This window comes from Filicampus tigris, chromosome 15, assembly GCF_054856515.1.
Source record: "Filicampus tigris isolate MCC_2025a chromosome 15, RoL_Ftig_1.0, whole genome shotgun sequence".
Classification (NCBI taxonomy): Eukaryota; Metazoa; Chordata; class Actinopteri; order Syngnathiformes; family Syngnathidae; genus Filicampus; species Filicampus tigris.
This window is the reverse complement of record NC_141231.1, coordinates 345,964-368,767: the sequence shown is the minus strand read 5'-3', so window position 1 is coordinate 368,767 and position 22,804 is coordinate 345,964. Positions and strand designations below refer to the sequence as shown.

The 22,804-nt window shown below is 42.6% G+C and overlaps 1 protein-coding gene and 1 pseudogene across 8 annotated transcripts in view; one reads left to right on the top strand and one right to left on the bottom strand.

Annotated features, from left to right (window-relative positions):
• Positions 1–3,177, top strand: part of LOC147135069 (pleiotropic regulator 1-like) — a 29,001-nt pseudogene extending 25,824 nt beyond the window's left edge.
• An 11,733-nt stretch (positions 3,178–14,910) lies between these two features.
• Positions 14,911–22,804, bottom strand: part of mapkap1 (MAPK associated protein 1) — a 70,250-nt gene continuing 62,356 nt past the window's right edge. For all 8 annotated transcript variants that reach the window (XM_086052823.1, XM_086052829.1, XM_086052824.1 and 5 more), the window contains 3 exons: positions 18,435–18,572; positions 17,673–17,770; positions 14,911–15,557 (listed from right to left, as the gene is read on the bottom strand). In XM_086052823.1, coding sequence (XP_085908949.1) covers positions 15,435–15,557; positions 17,673–17,770; positions 18,435–18,572 — 359 coding nt within the window. In that variant the 3' untranslated portion in view covers positions 14,911–15,434. The remainder of the gene's footprint in view (positions 15,558–17,672; positions 17,771–18,434; positions 18,573–22,804) is intronic.

The following is a 22,804-nucleotide window of genomic DNA, read 5'->3' as shown; positions in this document are numbered from 1 at the left end:
CGTAGTTACATTTTAAAAAGTGGTAAACTGAAAACTTGGGAGAGGAGAGGAGAATAATAAGTTATTAAATAAAACATTTAAATATTTTGAACATCCCGGGAAAAAATGGTGCAACATCCTAAACCACTGAAGCACTATAATAGGACTATCTACCATTGGGTTCTCTCTTCAGTAACTTAAGGTGAGGTCAGGTTTTTATTTTTTCGTGATAATAAAAAAAATCTCAGTTGTACATGACACCAACCACAAGGAGCAAAGTAAAGGGCTGGAGTTGGCATGCTGCTAACCAAATAATACCAGCATCATGAAAAGGTCTCTCAAATAACCATCGTGGAAAGCAAAGAAGTAAATTTGCCCAACAAGTGTAGTTCTTCCCCCTTTTGTTTTTCCTTTAATGTTTCAACATCATCATTGGTATCATCCTGAAAAAACATGTATTTTTTGGTTATCCCTGATAGGTCAGTTGAGGCTTCGGGCAAAAAGGTGCTGCTTCCTTTAGGAAGCTAAGAGAGGTCATTTGTATAAGACTGGAAAGAACAAGCTGCCGGGAGACTGTATATTGCAGACACAAACGATGAGGTTGTACAGTGGGGGATGAGGCCCGGCCGGCCTCAAATGGCAATATTCCGTATTGAAGATACGAAGAAGATATAAATTGCATTGGAGGAAAAAAACATGTATTTATTTTTTAACCCCCCAAAACCCAGAAAAAATTGGGATATATGTGTTTTCCACGAAAAATGGCTTTGCTTCCCGACATAAAACTGTGAAGGAAAGAAAAAGAAAAACAATTGGCGGGGCCGGAGGTGGGGATCTCTCAATATGGGAATCAGCAGATGCCATTTTTTGGTGGTGGGGGGGGATTATGAATGTGCTGGTTTTGTGTGGACAGATCTGGGACGTGGCGAGCGGGAAGCTGAAGCTGTCGCTAACCGGACACATCAGCACGGTGCGCAGTGTGGTGGTCAGCAGTCGCAGCCCCTACTTGTTCTCCTGCGGTGAGGACAAGCAAGTCAAGTCAAATTCTGGGATTTGGAATACAACAAGGTGGGTCGTCATGGCCGCCAAGTGCTTTGCCGTTGACGTGCTGGTGACGTGTAGCCATGGCCAGGGTAGACCCTCCTCCGCCGCCATCCCGTGATCAGGCTTCCCACATGTGCATCAACCCCAGTTTTCTCGCTTAGGGGTGAGACATCAGGTCCAAAGCAAACGCGCACACGCTAACTGGTCATACCAACACGGTGGCTACGGTCCGGTGTGAAGCTGCAGAGCCGCAAGTCATTACAGGCATGACAATGTTGCAGTGACAGCCTACTAGAGTACGATCCCACAAATGTCAGTCCTGATAAATGGGATGTGACCCTCCCGCAGGGAGCCATGACTCAACCACAAGGTTGTGGGATTTAATTGCCGGCAAAACCAGAGCAACGCTGGCTAACCACAAGAAGTCTGTCAGGAGCGTCGTGCTCCATCCCCGACAGTAAGTCAAAATCAGCCTGAGACCGGAATCATCCCTAACTCTTCAGAGGAGCTATTTGTTTCATTTTTTCCCCCCTTGAGATCCAAATCACCCGTGAAGTTCTGACTCGGTTTCCAATCCCAACACAATCTCCCATTTCGTCAGTCCTTCACGTCGCACTCAGTCGTCCAGTTCCCAGTCTCAACTCTGCCCGTTTCCTTGTCAAGTCTCAAGTTACCAATGAGTCCCAAACTTCCCAAGTGGTTCCCAAGTTGCCAATCAGGTGCCTTCCCAGAGATTCCCTGTCAGCCCCCAGTTCATTTTAGACTTTCCAGTTGGTCGCCAGCCACTGAGTTAGTCCCCAGTGTCATCGTCAGTTTCCCGGTCAGTACCCAAATATTTGGTCATTCCTGGTCTGTCTGGAACTTCCCAAGCTGTCAGACACTTTAAAAGAGTCCAGCAAGATCTAAGCTTCACTGTTTGCTCCCAGTCAGGCTCCAAGTCCTACAACTTATCAGTCCCAAATGCCCGTCCCCAGTCTATCGACAATTTTCCAAATTCACAGCTAGTTACAAGGTTTACCCAAACTTCCCATACAGTTCCTGACTTCCCCATCAGTCACTCGCAATTAGTTGCCAAGTTTCCAGACAGTCCCAGGTCCTCTCTAACTTTATGGGTGTGTGTGTGTTTAAAAAGAAAGCAGGATGTTCTAGAGATGCTGGTCGAGCCAAGGGGAAAGCCATTACGATGGCAATTAAGCTGGATATCATCAAGAGGTCGGAGAAAGTAGAGACGCCGATGAACATCGGATATTTATTTAGAGATTTGGGGGGCATTAAAGGGATTATTCCGATTTAGGCGGGAATTTGCGTTACATAGCTAGCGTAGGAACAGAATTCATTCATAACCCAAGGACCTCCTGCACTCCCAGTCACATCCATTCCTGGTCATTCCTCAATCTGTCAATGGCTTTCCAAATGATTCCCCAGCTCTGCAGTTAGTCTTTTGTCTTTCCCAATCAGTCTTCTGGAATTTCCAGTCCATCTTCCACAGCCCCGTCTGTCACCAACTTAGTCCCGAAATTCCCAGTCGGTCACTGGTATGCCCCCTTCGGTTTTCTGTTGTCCAACCCTTGATTTCATTGCCAGTCACTTTCCAGCTCATCAAAGACCAAGCTGCCAAGCACTCTTTCCGCCCCCAACTTGCCATTCAATTCACACTTTCTGCTCCTCTCCAACTGGCAACCAAAAGCGTGTGTCCGAGACTGCTCTCGGTCGTTCGCGTGTCGCCATGAAGTGTTTCTCACGTCTGCCAGGTACACTTTTGCCTCCGGTTCCGCCGGCAACATCAAAGAGTGGATGTTCCGGGATGGCAAATTCATTCAGAACCTGTCGGGACATAACGCTATCATCAACACCCTGGCCATCAACTCTGACGGCGTTCTCGTCTCCGGAGGTATAGACCGGTTTAGCAATGAGAGCCTGTGACGCGACATGTGGCGTCATACCCGCTGTCTGTGTCTGTGTCTAGCTGACGACGGGACCATCCACATGTGGAACTGGAGGACCGGCTACAACTTCCAGCGGATCCACGCCGCCTTGCAGCCGGGCTACCTGGACAGCGAGTTGGGCATCTTCGCTTGCGTGTTCGACAACTCGGAAAGTCGTCTGATCACCGCCGAAATGGACAAGACCGTCAAAGTGTACATGTGTCTATGAAAACCAAAATAACAACATTGTGCGCTTGGTACACATCATTTCCTCCGAGCTACAATGGTAACATTCAGCAAACACATGTAGAATTACAAGAAAGTTAAGGTGAGATAACTTTAAACTCATCAAAACGGTCGTAGATGGATTAAATAAGTCTTTTATTTATCGCCGACCATGTAGAATGTTTCCAAGTCTCCAAAAGTATTTATGTATTCGGTCGTAATTGTCACTCTGTTCGTCTTCTCCGCTCCATTCGTGTGTGACTGATGCAAGACCACAGACAGAAGCACGGCAAGTGTCTTTAAGGAACAGTACACTATTTTGTATTGATGTATTGATAGACAGTCAAATTGTCTTTTTATCATACTATTTTAATTACTTATTGAACAAAATATTCGATTTTAACTGTTTAAATTATTCATGCATTTTAATAGCTTTTAGGATTTATCGTTATTTTTCTTTATGTGGGTTACAATAACATGTGAAATGATATCCAGGTAATAATGTGTGAATAATTTCACACATATGTTCTCCAGAGTAAGTCGCACCTCCAGCCGATGAAAAAAAAAAAAACGCGACTTATAGTCCGGAAAATACGGCAAAGGCTTCGACTTTGACCATATTTGAGCATTTATTTGTATCTTGGGGACGGAAGAGAGCCATACTGTCAACTGGAAACCAGAAATCCTGTAGCGAAAAAGATTTGAAAATGGCCCTGGAGCTCATTATCACATCCAATTAATTCTCCTTTTCTTTTTTTATTGTGTGCTTCTTGCAGCAGTCTAACCCTAACCCGTTAATAGCTTTTAGGATTTATTACAATAACTTACAATAACATGTGAAATGATATACAGGTAATAATAATGTGTTAATAATTTGCCTTGGCCAAATCACCACAGAGGGATCACCCGGACGGGGAGCTTCTACAATTGCAATGACTTTGAGTTCAATGGAAAGCATTACTTACTAGGGGTGGGCGGATCAATCCAAATATCGATATTATCGATACTAAGCAAGTACTTGGATCGGATTCATACTATTGTCCTGGGATCGATACTTCACTCAAAACGCCGCTTCTCCCCCCCCCTCTCGCCCAGCGCCTCCTGCTACTCTCTGAGTCTCTGCCTGAGTGAGTGACTCAGGCACACTTTTAGCCCCTCCGTGGCAGAGAGTGCGACAGGAGAACCTAAAGCAATACAGAGCCAAACAAGAAGCGAAGCGCGGCGTGGACTTTTTTTTACAACAACAGAAAAGGACAGTGCCAAGTGTGATTTGTGTAATAAAGTGCTCCGCTACTGTGGTAACACCACGAATTTACACAAACATGAAAAAAAGCTCACCCTACAGAGAGCAACGAGCTACAAGCGAAGTTGAGGGAGGGAGGAGGACGGAGATCCCCAAGCCAGAACACCCCCGCGGAGGCTTTTCAGTCAAAAAAAATCAACAATAGTTGTGGTAGAAGTATTTTATTTTTTATAGTGTTAAAGGATTTTACATTGTATTGTTTACTCTATTTGCACTTTCTAACTTTTATTTTAAACATATTGCACAATGGAAGGTATTATAGTTGTCAACTTGACATTGTTATATTTGTATTTTCGTTGCATTGCTGCTTTTTTTGGTTTGACTCTCTTGACTTTTGTTGTGAAACAGTTGTAGTAGAAGTATTTTATTTTTTTCTACTGTTAAAGATTTTTACATTGTATTGTTTACACTATTTGAACTACTGACTTTTTCAAAACATTTTGCAATGAGATGTATTTTAGTTGTCATGTTGACGTTATTTGTGTTTTGTTATTTGTATTTTCGTTACATTGCTGCTTTTTTTGGTTTGACTATGTCTTTGCCTTTCACACACTCAACTCGACGACCAACATGATGGTCATAAACAGTTGATGTAAGTGAAAAAAACCAAGATTTTTCAAATGCAATGCAAGTTCCAAACAGTTGGAACATCCTAATTTTTAATATTTCTCATCATGACCAGTGCCAAACACCTTTGCACAAGAACCAAAGGGTAGGGTTAAGGTACTGAAAAACCCACCGCAGATAACAGAGGATGGTTTCCATCCATCGACCTCTGGGTTATGGGCCCAGCACGCTACCGCTGCGCCACTTTGCTGTATGGTGCTACATTTTAGATGTGTTCATTATTTCTTTCTCACAATTATTGGCTCAAGCAGTTGATAGTCTCTGGACTGTCTTCTCTGTCCAGAATATGCACATTCCTGTCCTATAAAGTGCAGTTTTTCTGAGGTAAAGGTTAACAGCAGATTTTTGACTTGAGGAGTTAGCCCTTCTGTACTGTCATTCTCCTGCTCACTGCTTGCTTATATTCCCCAATACACTATACACATCAATTCATTCCTCACTGTGCTTGACATCATAGACCAGATTGCTTCTCTGCAGGGTGCCTTGTTTTTGGGGTGTTCTAGCCTTTGTCCCAGGGAGTTGCCAGGTTTCAAGTGTATTGGATTGTTGTGTAAATTGGAAATCCTTTGTTGTTTTTCAGTAGAACTGATACATAAAGACAATATTGTTGTTTCTGTCACTCTTTTCTTCCTCATCCACTATGCTTTGTCCCTCTTGGAACTAGACGCACTTTTCGCAATGGACCAGCTTGGGTCACCTCAGGTTTTGAGGTCTTCCCTCAGTGCCTATGATCTCTCGTTGCCTTGTGGGCTATATAGAGGTCTTCAGGTCTATGTTGTTGGGTCGCGATAACGTTTATTTAGTCTTCCAGTGTGTGGTATGAGTATAAAGTATTGTTCAGTGCGTGTGGGTTTTGCATAAACCGCAACACAGATGGCCCTGTCCTGAAAAAGAGCCGTTCCATGTCCGCAATGTCAAGGTTGGCGACAATGGGAGAGACAAGCGATCACATACCTTTCCGTCACACTCTTAATTTTTTCAAACAGAGTTCTTGGCTTGGTTAAGTACGGTGAGGAAGTGTGGTAGACTGGTCTATGGCGCTGGATTTAGGCTCTGGTCTCTCTTGAGTCGTGGGTTCAAATCCCACCACTATCACCTTCGTGTCTGTTGAGATTATGTGCTCAATTTTGTTGTCTTGCTGCACCAACCTGTTCTGGCCTGTCAAAGTTTCCTGCCTCCATGTCAATATCTTTGCCTTTCACACACTCGACGACCAACATGATGGTCATAAACAGTTGATGTTGCAAAAGCAAGATTTTTCGAATGCAGTGCAAGTTCCAAACAGTTGGAACATCCTAATTTTTCAGTGAGTGTGGGTTTTGCATAAACCGCAACACAGATGGCCCTGTCCTGAAAAAGAGCCGTTCCATGTCCGCAATGTCAAGGTTGGTGACAATGGGAGAGACAAGTGATCACACACCTCATTTTCCGTTTAACTCTTAATTTTTTCAAACACAGTTCCTGGCTTGATCACATATGTTGAGGTATTGTAGCTGAGTGATCTATGGTGCTGGATTGAGACTCCAGTCTCTCTTGAGGTGTGGGTTTGAATGTCAAATGTTTATGTATATATATATATATATATATATATATATACATATACATATATATATATATATATATATATATATATGTATATGTATATATATATATATATATATATATATATGTATACATATGTATATATATATGTATATGTATATATATATGTATACATATGTATATATATATGTATATGTATATATATATATGTATATGTATATATATATGTATACATATGTATATATATATGTATATGTATATATATATATGTATACATATGTATATATATATGTACACATATATATACATATATATATATAATGACAAGGTTCTATTGTGTGAGTGCGACTATTGTTAAAGTGCATCTACTTCAAGATATGATGAGACTAATTTCAGTCTTTATTGTGAACTCCTATTGATATTAATGTCTCAGAGATTTACCAAGCAGTTTGTGTTGTATTTTTGTAAATGCAGATAATTTCAACTGCAATTCTGTGTTCTGTGTTTTTATATGTAGATCTATAATTGTTATTTTGTTACAGTTTATTATATTATATGTTATTGAACAGTTGACAAGCTGTGCCATATGCATTTTTGGTGTCCGTCGTGAGCGTCAGCTGCGTCCCACATTGTCCGCCACTAGCATACTCCCTGTGCCACATCTGCTGAGTTTGGATCTGGTGACTCTAGGTTCCGTCCGCTTTCACTCTCCTGTCGCCCTCTCTGCCAGGGAGGGGCTAAAAGTAGGCCTGAGTCACTCACTCAAAAGAGACTCAGAGAGTAGCAGGAAGGGCTGGGCCAGAGAGAGAGGGGGTCGGGGAGAAGCGGCGCTTTGAGCGAAGTATCGATCCCAGGACAATAGTATTGATTCGATCCAAGTACTTGCTTAGTATCGATAATATCGATATTTGGATCAATCCGCCGACCCCTAGTCCCGGGACCCCGACCCCGGTCCCGGGACGGACTGCCCAGCTCTGCAAAATACGTTTATTTGACACTCAAACAGTGAGTAATGATAATTTTAGTCGATGACGTAATTGCTAGAGCACCAGAGTGCATTATGTCAAATTGATGGGTCTTGTACTTCTTGTAGTGTCAAAATCCTGGTACTCCTAGTGTTAAATTGTCGGCCCTAGCTGTCAACTTTGTCTTTTTTTTATTCATTGTTGCTATTTTAGAAACTGTCCGGAAAGGGTCACACAGGGTTATGGAGTTGGACAGAGTACAGCTGTCCTCTTGTGTGTAAATGAAAAATTGCATTTAGTGTGTATTGTATACACTTGTCAATGGGGCTACGGGCTAGACGTTGTGACATTTGTGACAGACAGTGCGAGCCGGATAAAATTTGACCGCGGACCCCATTTGGCCCCCGGGCCGGACTTTGGCTGACAGCAACTGTCTAGTCATCCAATTGTTTGTTTGCAACAATTTGCTCCATAGATTGAACAATTATATTGGGTGATGTTAATAAGGATCTTCTAGTAGGGATTAATAAAAAAAAAATCTCAAATTTGAATCCAACACAGTTAATTAAGGACTCTACTAGAATCACCCATACATCTCAGACCTTACTTGGCTGGATACTTATGTCACATACTAATAGAATCGTAGATGCGGGTGTTTTATCTGAATGTTTTAATGATCACGCTGTAGTTTATTGTACATGGAAAATCAAATTACCAAAAATCTCCACCTAAATTGATTAGAATTAGGCAATACAAGAAAATGGACCATAATACTTTCATTTCTGATGTTTTTTTTATTTAAGTTGGGAAGATTTTGCCTGATTCCAAATGTTGAAAATGCATGGGATTTTTTTCCTACAGTTTGATGGTGGTAAATAAGCATCACCTTGGAAAGATACAAAAGTCAAAGGTGTTCACCTACCGTGGATGACTGCAGATATCATAGCTTGGGCTAAATTTCGTAAAACAAGGAGCCCTGCCGATTGGGAAGTGGATCGAAAATTGGGGAATACTAGTAAATCCAAACAAATTCAAGAATCCTTACAGCGTGACTTTTTTATTTGAACAAAAGTTTTTATTAACACAGGCTTTCATGTAACATCTCAACATTTCTCAAATTTTACAATAGCCATAATTGTTTGTTCCACAACGAATGCAAACTAACAACAAAAAAGAGAAAAAGAAAAGAAAGAAAAAAACATCTCGGTAATTATACACCAAATAATCCAACAGTCCACTAATAACATACATGAACCTGACATTGTAATTGGTTACAATTTAATTGGTTACAATGTCAGGTTCATGTATGTTGTACATACATGAACCTGACATTGTAATTGGTTCAATGTCAGGTTTGTTAAGTGTAGGGACTAGAGGTGGGCGATATATATCGTTATCGATATCATCGTCAATCTTGCTTTCACGATGTGTAATTTTACATTATCGAGTATTGATACTGCCTCTGACAAGAGTCAGTCGACGGCCGCAAAGTATGAGGAAATGCTGAAAAATCAGTGTGCATTGACGGCAGAGGAGGAGGAAGTGATAATCATTCGCCGAATCAGCGGGCAGGACCCAGTCACGTGACTCTGTCCGCACTGCAGCCAAGCTACGTTTCAAGTATGGAGGAGTGTCCAGCAGGGAATAATAGGTAGGCGCGAATCCACGTCGTCCGTAGTCTGTAAATGGTTTGGGGTTGACAAGAATGACGTTGGTGGGAATAACATTACATAACATGTTAGATGTGTCAAAATGGTCACCGTGAAGAGCAATTCTGTTGCACCACGAGCCATATGGATTACGAGGAAAACCTGGCGACCTCGCAAGCACGCTAAACAAAACCTTAAACACAGACACTCAGAAGAGTCTCCGAGTTGAACCAACAAATATAAACGCATGCACGCGCACTCAGTACTTTAGCGAGCAAGTAAAACGTGACATTTGGTATTTTCGGTGAATTGCAGTTTTGTTGTTCAACTTTATTCTGAATACGTTGGGCAAAGTATGAACATTTCTCATGACCTCTTTTTTCCCCCCTCACTTTTCCTTTATCTCAAGGAGTGCCCCCCATCAACATACTTGATTGCAAATATTTATACAAATTAGATACTATTCTATCACATTTATCCCCTTTTGCAGCTGCAATGAAAAACATTTCCAAACCACTAAGTTGCACTCCAAGAAAGGACCATTCTTTATGAGACATCAAATAACTTCTCAATTGTAAGAACCTGTAGAAATCAAATCAAATTCCTTCTGTAACAGACCAAACGACTTCAGAGTTTCCCCTTCAAACAAATCAATAAGAGCTTTGCCTTCCAATCTCAGAAACTTGCATCCAGTGGTCCTGGTAGGAAGTCCACATTCCCAGATATTTTTACAGCCCTGGATATCGACTGAGGGGCGGCATTCATCTTTTTTTCTTTATAGGTACACTCCACCCACACATTCTTAATTTTGTGTTCATTCCATCCCTCTTTTGAGCAAAATATCAAATCCTGCAGCGAAGACCCAGGGTATGCACTTTGTTCCAGACTTAACTATGTGGGTTCTGTACATTGGTTTTGCCACTCCACAGCTCCACACAATTGTGCTGCCCAGTAGTATAGATTAAAATCTGGGATGTTAAGACAACCTTTACTGTTGGTCAGCCGTTTAAATTGAACTCTGGGCTTCTTTTTTCTTTTGAAAGAAGAAACCATTTTTTGGTACGTTTTTAAATTTAAATAATGGGATCCAGATAGACAACGTCAAAAACAAATAAGTTACTAATATATATCTAATCAGACCAGAGAATCTTATTTCGCATAGTCTGGGTGTCATTTGTGTGTGTACAAACCTCTGGTCCGCAGGCAGCCAGCTGTGACCCGCACGGTTCAGAGATGGTCTGGAGAGGCCGAGGAGGCCTTAAAGGACTGCTTCAGCACAACTGTGTGGGAAGTATTCAGCGATGCTCACGGGGAAGACATTAGTAGTCTAACGGACACTGTTACAGACTATATAAATTTCTGCATGGAGAACACCATACCAACCAGGACAGTAAGGTGTTTCTCCAACAACAAACCCTGGATCACACCAGACATAAAAGCTCTCCTGAAGGAGAAGAGGAGGGCTTTTGCGTCAGGCAACATAGAGGAGCGGAGGACTGTGCAGCGCCAGCTGAGGAGGAGGATCAGAGAGGGGAAAAGGTCCTACAAGAAGAGGATGGAGGAGCAGCTGCTGCAGAATAACGCCAGGGGAGTCTGGAGGGGCCTGAAGACCATCTCAGGCCACGGACAACCCAAGACCCGGACTGGGGGGGACCTGCAGTGGGCAAATGAGCTAAATCTCTTTTTCAATAGGTTCGATCAGATGCCTGCCTCCACTCAGTCTCTCCTGCTGTAGTCTCCACCTACTCCTCCTGCTGGGCGTGTCACCCCCTCCCCTCTTTTCTCCACAGTCTCCAGCTCCCAGCTACACCAGATAGCCACCACTCCTTCCTGTCCAGCCTTGGCCTTCACAACATCTCAGGTGAGGAACCAGCTGAAGAAGATGAAGGCGAGGAAGGCAGCGGGTCCAGATGGCATCAGCCCCCAGCTCCTCAAATCCTGCGCAGACCAGCTGTGTGGAATTGTCCAGCACATGTTCAACCTGAGCCTGAAGCTGGGCAGGGTCCCCCAGCTATGGAAAACATCCTGCCTGGTCCCGGTGCCAAAGACCCCCCACCCGAAGGAGCTCAACAGCTTCAGACCGGTGGCGCTGACGTCTCACCTGATGAAGACCCTGGAGAGACTGGTCCTTGTCCACCTGCGCCCCCTGGTGAGCTCCTCAATGGACCCACTCCAGTTCGCATACCAGCCTGGCATCAGTGTGGATGATGCCATCATCTACCTCCTCCACACTTCACTCTCCCACCTGGAGAAGGCGGGGAGCACTGTGAGGATCATGTTCTTTGATTTCTCCAGTGCTTTCAACACCATCCAGCCCACCCTACTGGGAGACAAGCTGGAGCGGGCGGGGGTGGCGCACCACCTCACCACATGGATCCAGGACTACCTCACAAACCGGCCACAGTATGTGAGGACACAGGACTGTGTGTCTGACGTGCTCCTCTGCAGCACGGGGGCCCCACAGGGAACTGTCTTGGCTCCCTTCCTGTTCACCCTCTACACTTCGGACTTCAACTACAACACCCCTACCTGTCACCTGCAGAAGTTCTCTGACGACTCTGCGATTGTCGGCCTCATCACAGGCGGAGATGATCGGGAGTACAGAGAACTTACTCAGGGTTTTGTGGACTGGTGCCAGCAGAACCGCCTCCTGATCAATGCGGGGAAATCCAAAGAAATGGTGGTGGATTTCGGTAGGCGCCAGCACTCTTCACCTGCACCAGTGAACATCCGGGGAACAGATGTTGAGAGAGTCTCAACTTACAAGTACCTGGGTGTTCATCTGAACAATAAACTGGACTGGTGCGACAACACAGACGCCCTCTATAGGAAGAGTCAGAGCAGACTCTTCCTACTCAGGAGACTGAGGTCTTTTGGGGTCAGGGGACACTCCTCAGGAACTTTTATGACTCGGTGGTTGCATCGGTCATCTTCCAGGGAGTGGTCACCTGGGCAGGCGGCGTCTCGGCCCGGGACAAGAAGCGGCTGGACAAACTGGTCAAGAGGGCCGGCTCTGTCCTGGGCTGCTCCCTGGACTCTGTGGACTCGGTGGGGGACAGGAGGATGTTGGCCAAGCTGTCATCAATGCTGGGCAACCCGGACCACCCCCTCCAGGGCACCCTAACAGCACTCCACAGCACCTTCAGTGACAGACTGTTACACCCTCGCTGTGCAAAGGAGAGATTCCGCCGTTCCTTCTTGCCTGCTGCTGTCAGACTCTTTAACAAGAACATTGTGTAGTCTCTACAAACTGGCGGTCATTAGTGCAATTGTGCAGTCCTGCACCTGAGCTCATATCGTGCAATACCCAATATTCCCCACTACTGTAATACCGTGCAATACTCAACATTCCCCACTACTGTTAGTCTAGTTTTATTTTTATCCAATGCTGTTCCTTACATTTCACTACAGCACTGCAGCACTGTCACTTAGAGTATTTTTTCCTCTGCACTATGTACAGGCCGAAATGAGTGTTCCTCATATTTTTTATGTAGATGTAGGTTGGTGTGTATACACATGTGTATATACACATGTTACTGCGTATATCTACATAGGTTTGATTCTAAATGTTTGCCGTCAATGTTATACATTAATGGCCACATTATGCCGCCGCCCCTGTGTGACCTATATCTTTGCTACTGTAACAATGAAAATTTCCCCACTGTGGGATCAATAAAGGCATTCTTATCTTATCTTATCTTATCTTTTTGGCAAACTTTACATATGCAGGGTTTCATGTATCTTGCACTGAGGAGAGGCTTCTGTCGGGCCACTCTGCCATCAAGACTGGTGGAGGGCTGCAGTGATATTTGAGTTCGTGTAACTTTCTCTCACCCTCCCTACTGCATCTCTGGAGCTCAGCCAGAGTGATCTTTGGGTTCTTCTTTACCTCTCTCACCGAGGCTCTTCTCCCACAAGTGCTCAGGGAGTTGTGGTTGTCCCAAACTTCTTCCATTTGAGAATTATGGAAGCCACTGTGCTCTTAGGAACCTTGAGTGCCGCAGAAATTGTTTTGTATCCTTGGCCAGATCTGTGCCCTGCCACCATTCTGTCTTTGATCCTCCTTGGACAGTTCCTTCGACCTCATGACTCTCATTTTCTCTGAGTTGTGAGCTGTAAGATCTTATATAGACCTTTCCTAATCAAGTCCAATCAGTTTAATTAAACACAGCTGGACTCCAAAAAAGGAGCAGAACCATCTCAAGGAGGATCAGAAGAAATGGCCAGCATGTGAGTTAAATATGAAGGATGTTGCAAAGGGTCTGAATACTTATGACCATATAATATTTCATTTTTTCTTTTTCATAAATTAGCAAAAAATTCTGCATTTCTGTCAAGACTGTACATGAAAGATAAATGAAATTAACTTTTTGGGTTTTGGCAAATGGCTGCAATGGCACAGAAAGTAAACATTTTCAAGGGGTCTAAATGCTTTCTGTACCCACTGTGTATTCATACTAATATCTTCAGGACATGACAATTTTCATTAAAAATCTGAACGTATAATTTTTTTGTCGCATGTACAGAAGAGTTCAGCATTTTGCGGTGAAACCCTGTCTGTTCCGAGGGTCCGACATTAATTTGGAAAAATGCCATTTATCAAAGATGGCTAAAAACGAGTGCATTTTGCTGCTTAATTTATATTCCACAAATGCAAAGTTAATTAGAATGCCATGTTTCAACTAGTGGGCCTGCTGGGAACATATTCTTGAAAAAAATATGTTTGGGTTGACTTCCGCTTTAAGGCATTTGCTGGTCTTTTTAAGTAACCATTTACAATAAGGCTCAAACTTAAAATTTTAATTTGGTCTCACTCAATGCCTTCATGACATTGTTGGATAACTGGGAGGCAGAGACATCAATTTGTCGATGTCCTGTCTGATTTTGTGCTTTTATGATTATGATCGGCGGCACGGTGGTCGACTGGTTAGCACGTCCGCCTCACAGTTCAGAGGTCGTGGGTTCGATCCCGGCTCCGGCCTCCCTGTGTGGAGTTTGCATGTTCTCCCCGTGCCTGCGTGGGTTTCCTCCGGGTACTCCGGTTTCCTCCCACATTCCAAAAACATGCATGGTAAGTTGATTGGACTCTCTAAATTGCCCCTAGGTGTGATTGTGAGTGCGGATGTTTGTCTCTGTGTGCCCTGCGATTGGCTGGCAACCAATTCAGGGTGTCCCCCGCCTACTGCCCAAAGACAGCTGGGATAGGCTCCAGCACGCCCCGCGACCCTTGTGAGGAGAAGCGGTACAGATAATGGATGGATGGATGGATGATTATGATCAAATTCTGACAGAAATGTGTGAAATTGTTTACTCCATGTTTTCCATTTAGTATGGCAGTGGATTGTCTTTTTTTTTCACTGTGCTGCTGCCTGTCTTGGCCAGACCATGATTGAAATAATTTTTTAATGTCTTAATTTTTCCTGGTTAAAAATTCTATAGGTTGTAAAAAAAATGGTTAAAAATGCCATGGGTGGACGGCTTCTAATTTAAATTTTTCTTTTGAATTTTTTTTAAACTCATTATAAACCCATGAGGGGGAAAAACAACTACTGTATATTTTTGTGTGTGTTGCACACTACACAGAAACAGATCAAATACGGTACATGCAGGCATTCAAGGTGAGAAGTCAGAATGAAAGGACACACAAAAAGTGCTGCAGCTCTAGTGGCCATTTTCTCATTTTATTCCTAGCAGGATTGTGTCCCTCTGGCTCCAAAGCACAAGTGCTACCAGATGAGCTATTTCCACCCTCTAGAAACAATCTAGAAAACTTGTATATTACTATTTTGTGGCCTGTTACATTTGACTCAATCCATCCATTTTCCAAACCGCTAATCCTGTTCAGAGTCAATGGGGCTGCACCTTATCACACCTGAGGATAGCTGCCCAATAAAGCAGAGCTGGCAAACCTGCATTCACTTTTAAAATAGTGAAAGTAGTAAAACACGTTATGTTTTGGGACTGAGAGGGGTGAAGCCAAAGTGCGCAGGGAAAAACAATGCAAGCAGAGGGAACTCAAGCATACTATGTATAGGCAGAACGTAGTCCCATGCTTTCCACTCTCTTGTCTGCGGTTGTTGATGAGTTTATTCTGAGCATTTCTGTCTCTGTCAGCTCTTTGTGTGTCCAACTACAGATTTCCTGACAAAATAATAGCTGGATAAATGTAGTCCCTCTACTGGACAGTTTTCTTGTCCTTCTGGAAACTGAAACTTGTTCGGCGGCTGAGTTTCCTCTGCTTCTGGGCAAAATAATCAGCCCGTGTGGTGCTTGCTCGTGACTCAAGGATGTAGTTCACCTGTTGAGAAATAGAATTTCATGAAAATGAAATTAATCACTTCACAACAATTCATAAGGGATTGGGTGCGTTCACACACTGCAGAAAAAAAACCTCTTGTTTAGTCAAGTTTGAACACTGTCTGCATGTTTTGTGCGCACCAAACAAGCAGAACAAGACTTGGAAGAGGTGGCTTGCAGGCAAACCTATGCTCAAATGTAAATGCTACATGGACCACTGTTATAATAATAACCACAGAAGCATCCAAAATACTGTGCAGACCACTTTTATATTTGCACAGGTTGAAATGGACAAGAGAAGGAATGTGCGTATGAATTCCAGTGGCAAAACCTATGGGCGACTTTAGAATCACCCTCTAAAACATGTTTTTAATATTCCCGGGAATTCAACACCTACAAAATAATTGATATCTCAGGCACTATAGCAGATAGAATCATAATACCCGTCCCCCCCAAATTGAGAGCTTAGAAATATGGCTTTCACACAGGCCTGAGTTTATTATTATTTACTTTTTGAATCAAAAATGTAAAAAGAAAGTGTCAGTGGAAGAGAAGCACTATTTTTAATTAATACTGCTCCCAAAAAATTCTGGGACATCCCAAACGGGCTCATGACACTATCACGTGTATATTCTGATGCATTTCATTGGCGAAGAGACGAGAATTGGTTAAAAAAAAAAAAAAGAATATGATGTTTAACCTTTCCCGGCTGTAAAGGTAGAAACACGTGACAGCGCTCCTGGCCTTAGTGGTAGAAATGTGGTTATGCACTCCTGGCCTAAATGGGTTAATCCCCTCAGAATCTAAGGCTAGGTTCACACTGCAGGTCTTCATGCTCAATTCGGATTTTTTGAAAAAATCGGATTTTTTTTGTGTAAGCGTTTATATTACATTATAAATGCGACCTCGGTCTTGTCTGCTGTATGAACACATGCGTCGTCAAAGTGGGCCACATGCGCAGAAGAAGAGACGACGTCACACCCGACGGTGCGTTTGCGGAAGTAAATGTGTTCCAGCGTGTCAGGGCATTTATACAGTCAAGCGATTAGGTAGCAGGTAGAAATAAATACAGTATTTGGGGGGAATTATGAGGCGAGGCTTTAATATCTCATTTCATGGACACATCACTAACGATGACGTCACATCCTAACCGTGCGTAAAAAATGAATCCGAGACGTGGCTGAATTACTATGATCGCCATACATGTTTATGCTTCATGTTTCAAGAGGGATTAAATTAAAGTAAAATATTAAGTTAATAGTGAAACTCAAAACAACTTTGCAGATTCGATCCCCCTGCTGCCAGTACTTTCCCTCCGCCTGCGCGTGCATCTTGGGCTCCGGATGACGTAAATGTCGAATATATGCGACCTGGCCGTTCAGACCGCGAACGCATTGGAAAAGATCGGATACGTACCCGATCTAGGACCACATATGAAAGCGACCCAGGTCGCATTTGAAAAAATCGGAATTGAGCCATTGAGACTCAAAAAAAATCAGATACAGGTCACACATGGGCAAAAAAATTAGATCTGGGTCGCATTTGCCTGCGGTGTGAACCTAGCCTAATACTGGCCCATGTCTGGTGGCCATCCATATGTCTGGACACAGTGTTCGTCATAGACAATACATTAAAAGCACAGAAGTCCAATAACAGAACAAAGCTCATGTTCTGATCGTCATTCCTCCCAACGACACCGAGGTCTCACCGAGTCCCCTAACAGAATGAGGAAGTCCCCAGAGGAGCGCTCTCAAGCACACTCTAGAAGGACTCCAGGAAAGGTGGGTACTCTGAACTGCTGTTTAGTTGCATAGGCACAAACAACAGCCAAGACCAGTCCCCCCACCCGAGGGAGGCAGGTTACACTCTTGTCCACCAGGGTGAACCCCCAACGTATAGGCACATGCTCGGTGCCTCTCTCCGTGGGCAAATCCAGAGAAGCCCCTCTCAAGAAGACTGGTGCCATGTGTCGAGGTGAGCTTGACTTTATCGAGTCGAAACCTGTCAACCTCGCACACCAGCTCGGGCTCCTTCCCAGCCAGTGAGATGACATTCCATGTCCTTAGAGCCAGCTCCGTTAGCCAGGATCAGACCACCAACGTCAGTCTAAACTCACCTTTAGAACTATTTCATTAACTGTGGTAGAATCTGACTCAAAGTAGAGAGGTTTGTAGTCATGGTTGCTCATATAAGTGATCTTGAATATGGCATGGTCTGTAAGAGGCAAAGAAAGGAAGATCAGTATTTTTATTTTATTTATTTATTTATTTTTAAATCAACCTGGTTTTGGCTAGTAAAAATCACAGCAAAACAGTTAGAAACAAGCCACACATTTGGTTTGTGTGGTTTTAAAACGACCATTAGAAGGACTTGAGCCTGTGCTATAGCTTGAATGCTTTTGAATACTTTTCCCTGGAATGATGAACTCCATATTGTTTAGAAATGACCCTGCAACATTCCCAGAGTAATGGTGAGCAACAACTGTTTATCAAAGGCTACAATATTATTGCTCACCAATGTCCACCTTCAGCAGTGATCACACTTGTTGATAATAAGATAATCAATGTAATAAGCAGTGTCTGGCTTCTTAATTTCTATGAAAAGGGAAAGGCTGTACAAGGCTCTAACTTCAGAGCTCTATTATAATCACACTAAAATGTACTACGGTATTACATTTTTCACATGCTCCTAACAACATTCACAAATTCTTTTGAAAATGTGATATTGTAATAAAAATTCACTACATTAAAAAAAAGTAAATAACAATATGCCTAGGGAGTATTTATATAGGTTAATTCTATATTGCGCTTTTCACTTATCGCAGGAGTGGTCCGGAAAGCAAGGGGAGGATTACTGTACTACTATACATTGCACTTACTGGGGCTTCTTTCTTCAACAAGGTCACAGGCACATAGATGGTCCGAATCGATAGAAATTGGTTTCTGCCGAATCCAGAACTTAGTGCTGGCCTTCTGATTGGTGACAGGGTCAATCTCTACTTTTTCTCCGGAAATCCCTGAAAGCAAAGTCAACAATTGGCGTTTCAATTTTTTTTTAGAGTATCTATTACTGTATGTAGCCCCTATATCAATGCACATAGTTATTTACCTGTTGTAATCACTATTGACATACCACTGTCAACTTCAGGCTCCATAAGATACTAAGGGATACAGTATAAATTGTATGAAATAATCAGTTTGTGTTCCAAAAGACTTAACTGATACCTTATGGATGATATAAACCAAGGATAATCATGCAGTTAAAGAGTATGAACATTATTATCATTAATCCAGAAGCACTGAAACATTTTGATGAAATATCAAATCAGCACTTTGAAAGTACTATTTGCAAATCCAAAATGGTAAAAAAATAACAAAAAAATACTAAATACAAAACTTAAAATGAACTCATCCACTGCCAGCTATTTTCAGAGTAGCCTGACAGATTTTTCAAGAACCACAGAACATCGTGCTTTATGATTATATATCCACACCAAATCTACCAAAGGGAAGAATATGTTCTTTGGCGTGAAATAAAAAGTTTGCTTCTACTGTTTTCTGTTCTTTAGTAAACAGTAGCAGAACAGGTTTTCCAAAATACAGAAGTTTCCCCCCAAAATGTGAGAAAATAAGCTTTTATGAAAAACATAAGCAGAAGAGTAACTTTGGCTCTAATACTTTTTGCTTTAGAGACGCATCGAAAATCTGAAGAGTGACTTCCTACGACAAAAAAAAGCAAAAACAATATTTACGAATGGTTTTTGAGATCAAAACACTAATGTATTGAGCAATATATATGCATCGTGAGCAACTCTGACTCTTCAGATGGCACGTTAGTCATGGGCTCGCATTGTTTTGTGGCCTTTTTACAATAGTGACTGTCATCCTCGTTATTCATTCAAGATCTCTGATGTACATTGTCATGAACACAACACACACACTTCTGCTTGCTACTGATACGCTGAGAATGCTATACAAAGGCTGCAACTAACGATTGTCTGACAGTTATTTTGTCTATAAATCAATGAATCTGATTGAAGAAAAAACTCGTTTTTAATTTCTATCCCTTTATTCAAAAACAGGACATTATTTCAAACTGAAAGTGTAGAAAATGCACAAACAAACTCAATATGATGCAGTTACTGGTTTTGTCAGTAACCTGTTGATCAGTGTTTTCCAAAGTCAAAGCAAAGGTTTTATTTTGATTCAAGACAAAGATAATCGGTCTGCCTCCTTTGTCAGACATACAGAAAAGAGTGAATATTTACTGTTGAGAAGTTCAAATTTTGAGGATTTAGAAAATTTGATCTATTTCAATTAGTGCTGTCAAATTTAGCTCGTTATCGGGCGGTAATTAAATTTTGTAATTGATCGTGTCAAAATATTTGACACATTTAACGCATGCGCAGAATGCATAATCCCATTCAGAAGTGCACAGTGAGCATCACTGTGGACGCTTGTTGCCCGCGGGAGTATAAAGTATAAATTTGTTGTAATGAAAAAATACATTACATATGAACAGTATGTTTACAGAAAAACATGGCACATTTTGGAGATAGTTTGAATTCCGATTAATTAACATAAATTATTTCTTAAGGTGTTATGAACCCGATTCAAATTTTTAATCGTTTGACAGCCCTAATTTTAAAATAAACAATGATGTGGGATCAATACAGGCCTTCTTATTCTTATTCTTACTATCAAAAAAATATTGATTATGATAATTGATTATTGTCAAGATTCACCGATGGTGTAGTGGTACACACGCCTGAGTTGTGTGCGGGCAGCGTGGGATCGGTTCCCGCTCAGTGACGGTGTATGTGTGTCCCCTGCGACTGGCTGGCGACCAGTTCGGGGTGTAGTCTGCCTTTCGCCCATTGTCTGGGATAGGCTCCAGCAACTCCCCGCGACCCTGTACAGGATAAGCGGTGTGGAAGATGACATGACACAGATATTGCCCGGGTTAATGTTATAACGTACATACAGTATACTGTAAAGACTCTGTTCAATTGTAAAAGGCATAAACCTGTCCAACCGGTGGCTGTTTTCTCCCACATATCTTATTTTTCGGATTACAAAAGTTATGTCACATAAAAAAAAAAAAAAAAAAAAAAAAAAAAAAAAATATGTCACTCCGGAGTAGAAGTCACATTTTTGGGGGGAATTTATTTAACAAAAACCAAGACCAAGAACTGTAGAGCTTCGAACTCACATCTACCATCCCCTTTTCCTAATCATCGGTGCATTCGGAATACAATACAATTTTATTTATATAGCGCATTTCATAACAGCTAGAGCTGTAACAAAGCACTTTACAAACAATACAATAAATAGAACAAAAACAATAGAAGGCTGTGATACATGTATTAATAAATATAGACATAGATAATATATGGATATAAATAAAATATAAATAATGAAGCCAATGAATTGACATAAAACACTATATACAATTGACACTGGAAAAGAGACGAAAATGTCAGGTCTGATCAAAAGCCCGAGAAAAGGAATGTGTCTTCAACCGGGTTTTAAAAATGGAGAGACAGGGGGCTTTCCTAACAACCAATGGGAGGTCATTCCAGAGGGAAGGACCAGCAGTTGAAAAGGCTCGATACCCTCTGAGGCTCCTCTTGGTCCTCGGCACCTCGAGCAGCGCCTGATCTGCAGACCTGAGGCTGCGGAAAGGTGCGTAGGAGTGGAGGAGCTCAGAGAGGTATGCCGGGGCCAGGCCATTTAATGACATAGACAAATAAGAGAATCTTAAATTGAACCCTAAAATGCACTGGGAGCCTGTGAAGGGAGGCCAGAATTGGTGGAATAGGGGTGGCATCGTTCGTTTTATTAAAACGATTCTGCATCGATTCAGAGTTATTCATAATCGATGTTTAAAGCATAAAATTAAAAAAAAAAAACACGTGCAAGCGATTACGTGCGTTTGTACGTCAGACATCTGTGCCCAGGCATACGTGACAAGATGGCGGGACAAACAAAACCTCACATGAGCGACGCAATCCTTGTTAAAAGCATCGGTTTGGAGACATTTAGTGTGAGACGTTGATAAAAAATATTTCGGGAACCCAACAAAGATGACACGTTACTGCCCAGAGTTGAGTGCTGTGAACCGTCAGAGATGATAACAGCCGACTTACTCTGTCAGGTGCTCTCGCAACTCTCCCACCAAACTCCGAAAGAGTAAGAATGATTACCAAATCCATTGCAGAGTACATTGCATTAGATTTGCGCCCGAATCGGTTGTGGGAGGAAGGGCCTTTCGCAGCCCCGTTGCACAGTGACGCTGTATATAAAATTCCCGCAGAGCATGTAAATTACTTCTTTCCTCACGCAAAAACCTAGAATATGAGTTTAAAGTCTGTTATTTATTGTTACAAAATATGCTGCTTTATATTTTGAATAATAAAGCTGTTCAGTTTGATGGCAATTTCTCAGGGCTTAATGTTGATGTCATTTTCAGTCGACAGAAGTGACAAAATGGCTGTTCCTAGAGATGGCTAAAAATGGGCGCATTTTGTTGCTTAACTCCATCCATCCTCTATCTACACCGCTTATCCTCACAAGGGTTGTGGGAGTGCTGGAGCCTATCCCAGCTGTCTTTGGGCAGTAGGCGGGGGACACCCTGAACTGGTTGCCAGCCAATCGCAGGGCACACAGAGACAAACATCCGCACTCACAATCACACCTAGGGGCAATTTAGAGTATCCAATCAACTTACCATGCATGTTTTTTGGAATGTGGGAGGAAACCGGAGTGCCCGGAGAAAACCCACGCAGGCACGGGGAGAACATGCAAACTCCACACAGGGAGGCCGGAGCCGGGATCGAACCCACGACCTCTGAACTGTGAGGCGGACGTGCTAACCAGTCGACCACCGTGCCGCCTTCTTCAGTCTCGTCCTCTTTTATTTTTGTCCGCCCAGGGACATTCTTGTTCTCTGGTTCACTTAGCCAACAGTAATTTTTCACACAATGTTCAACACTGCCCTCTGCTGTAATGCACAATATCACGTCCAACATAAACTACATGTGAAATAAAGGTCACCAATTGAAATATCATCCATCCATCCATTATCTAAACCGCTTTATCCTCACGAGGGTCGCGGGGGTGCTCTCTTCGGGTAGAAGGCGGGGCATACCCTGAACTGGTTGCCAGCCAATCGCAGGGCGAATTGCAATATCATTTAAAAGAAAGAAAATATACAACACCGGGTGCTACATTAGGTTAAATAAAAGCA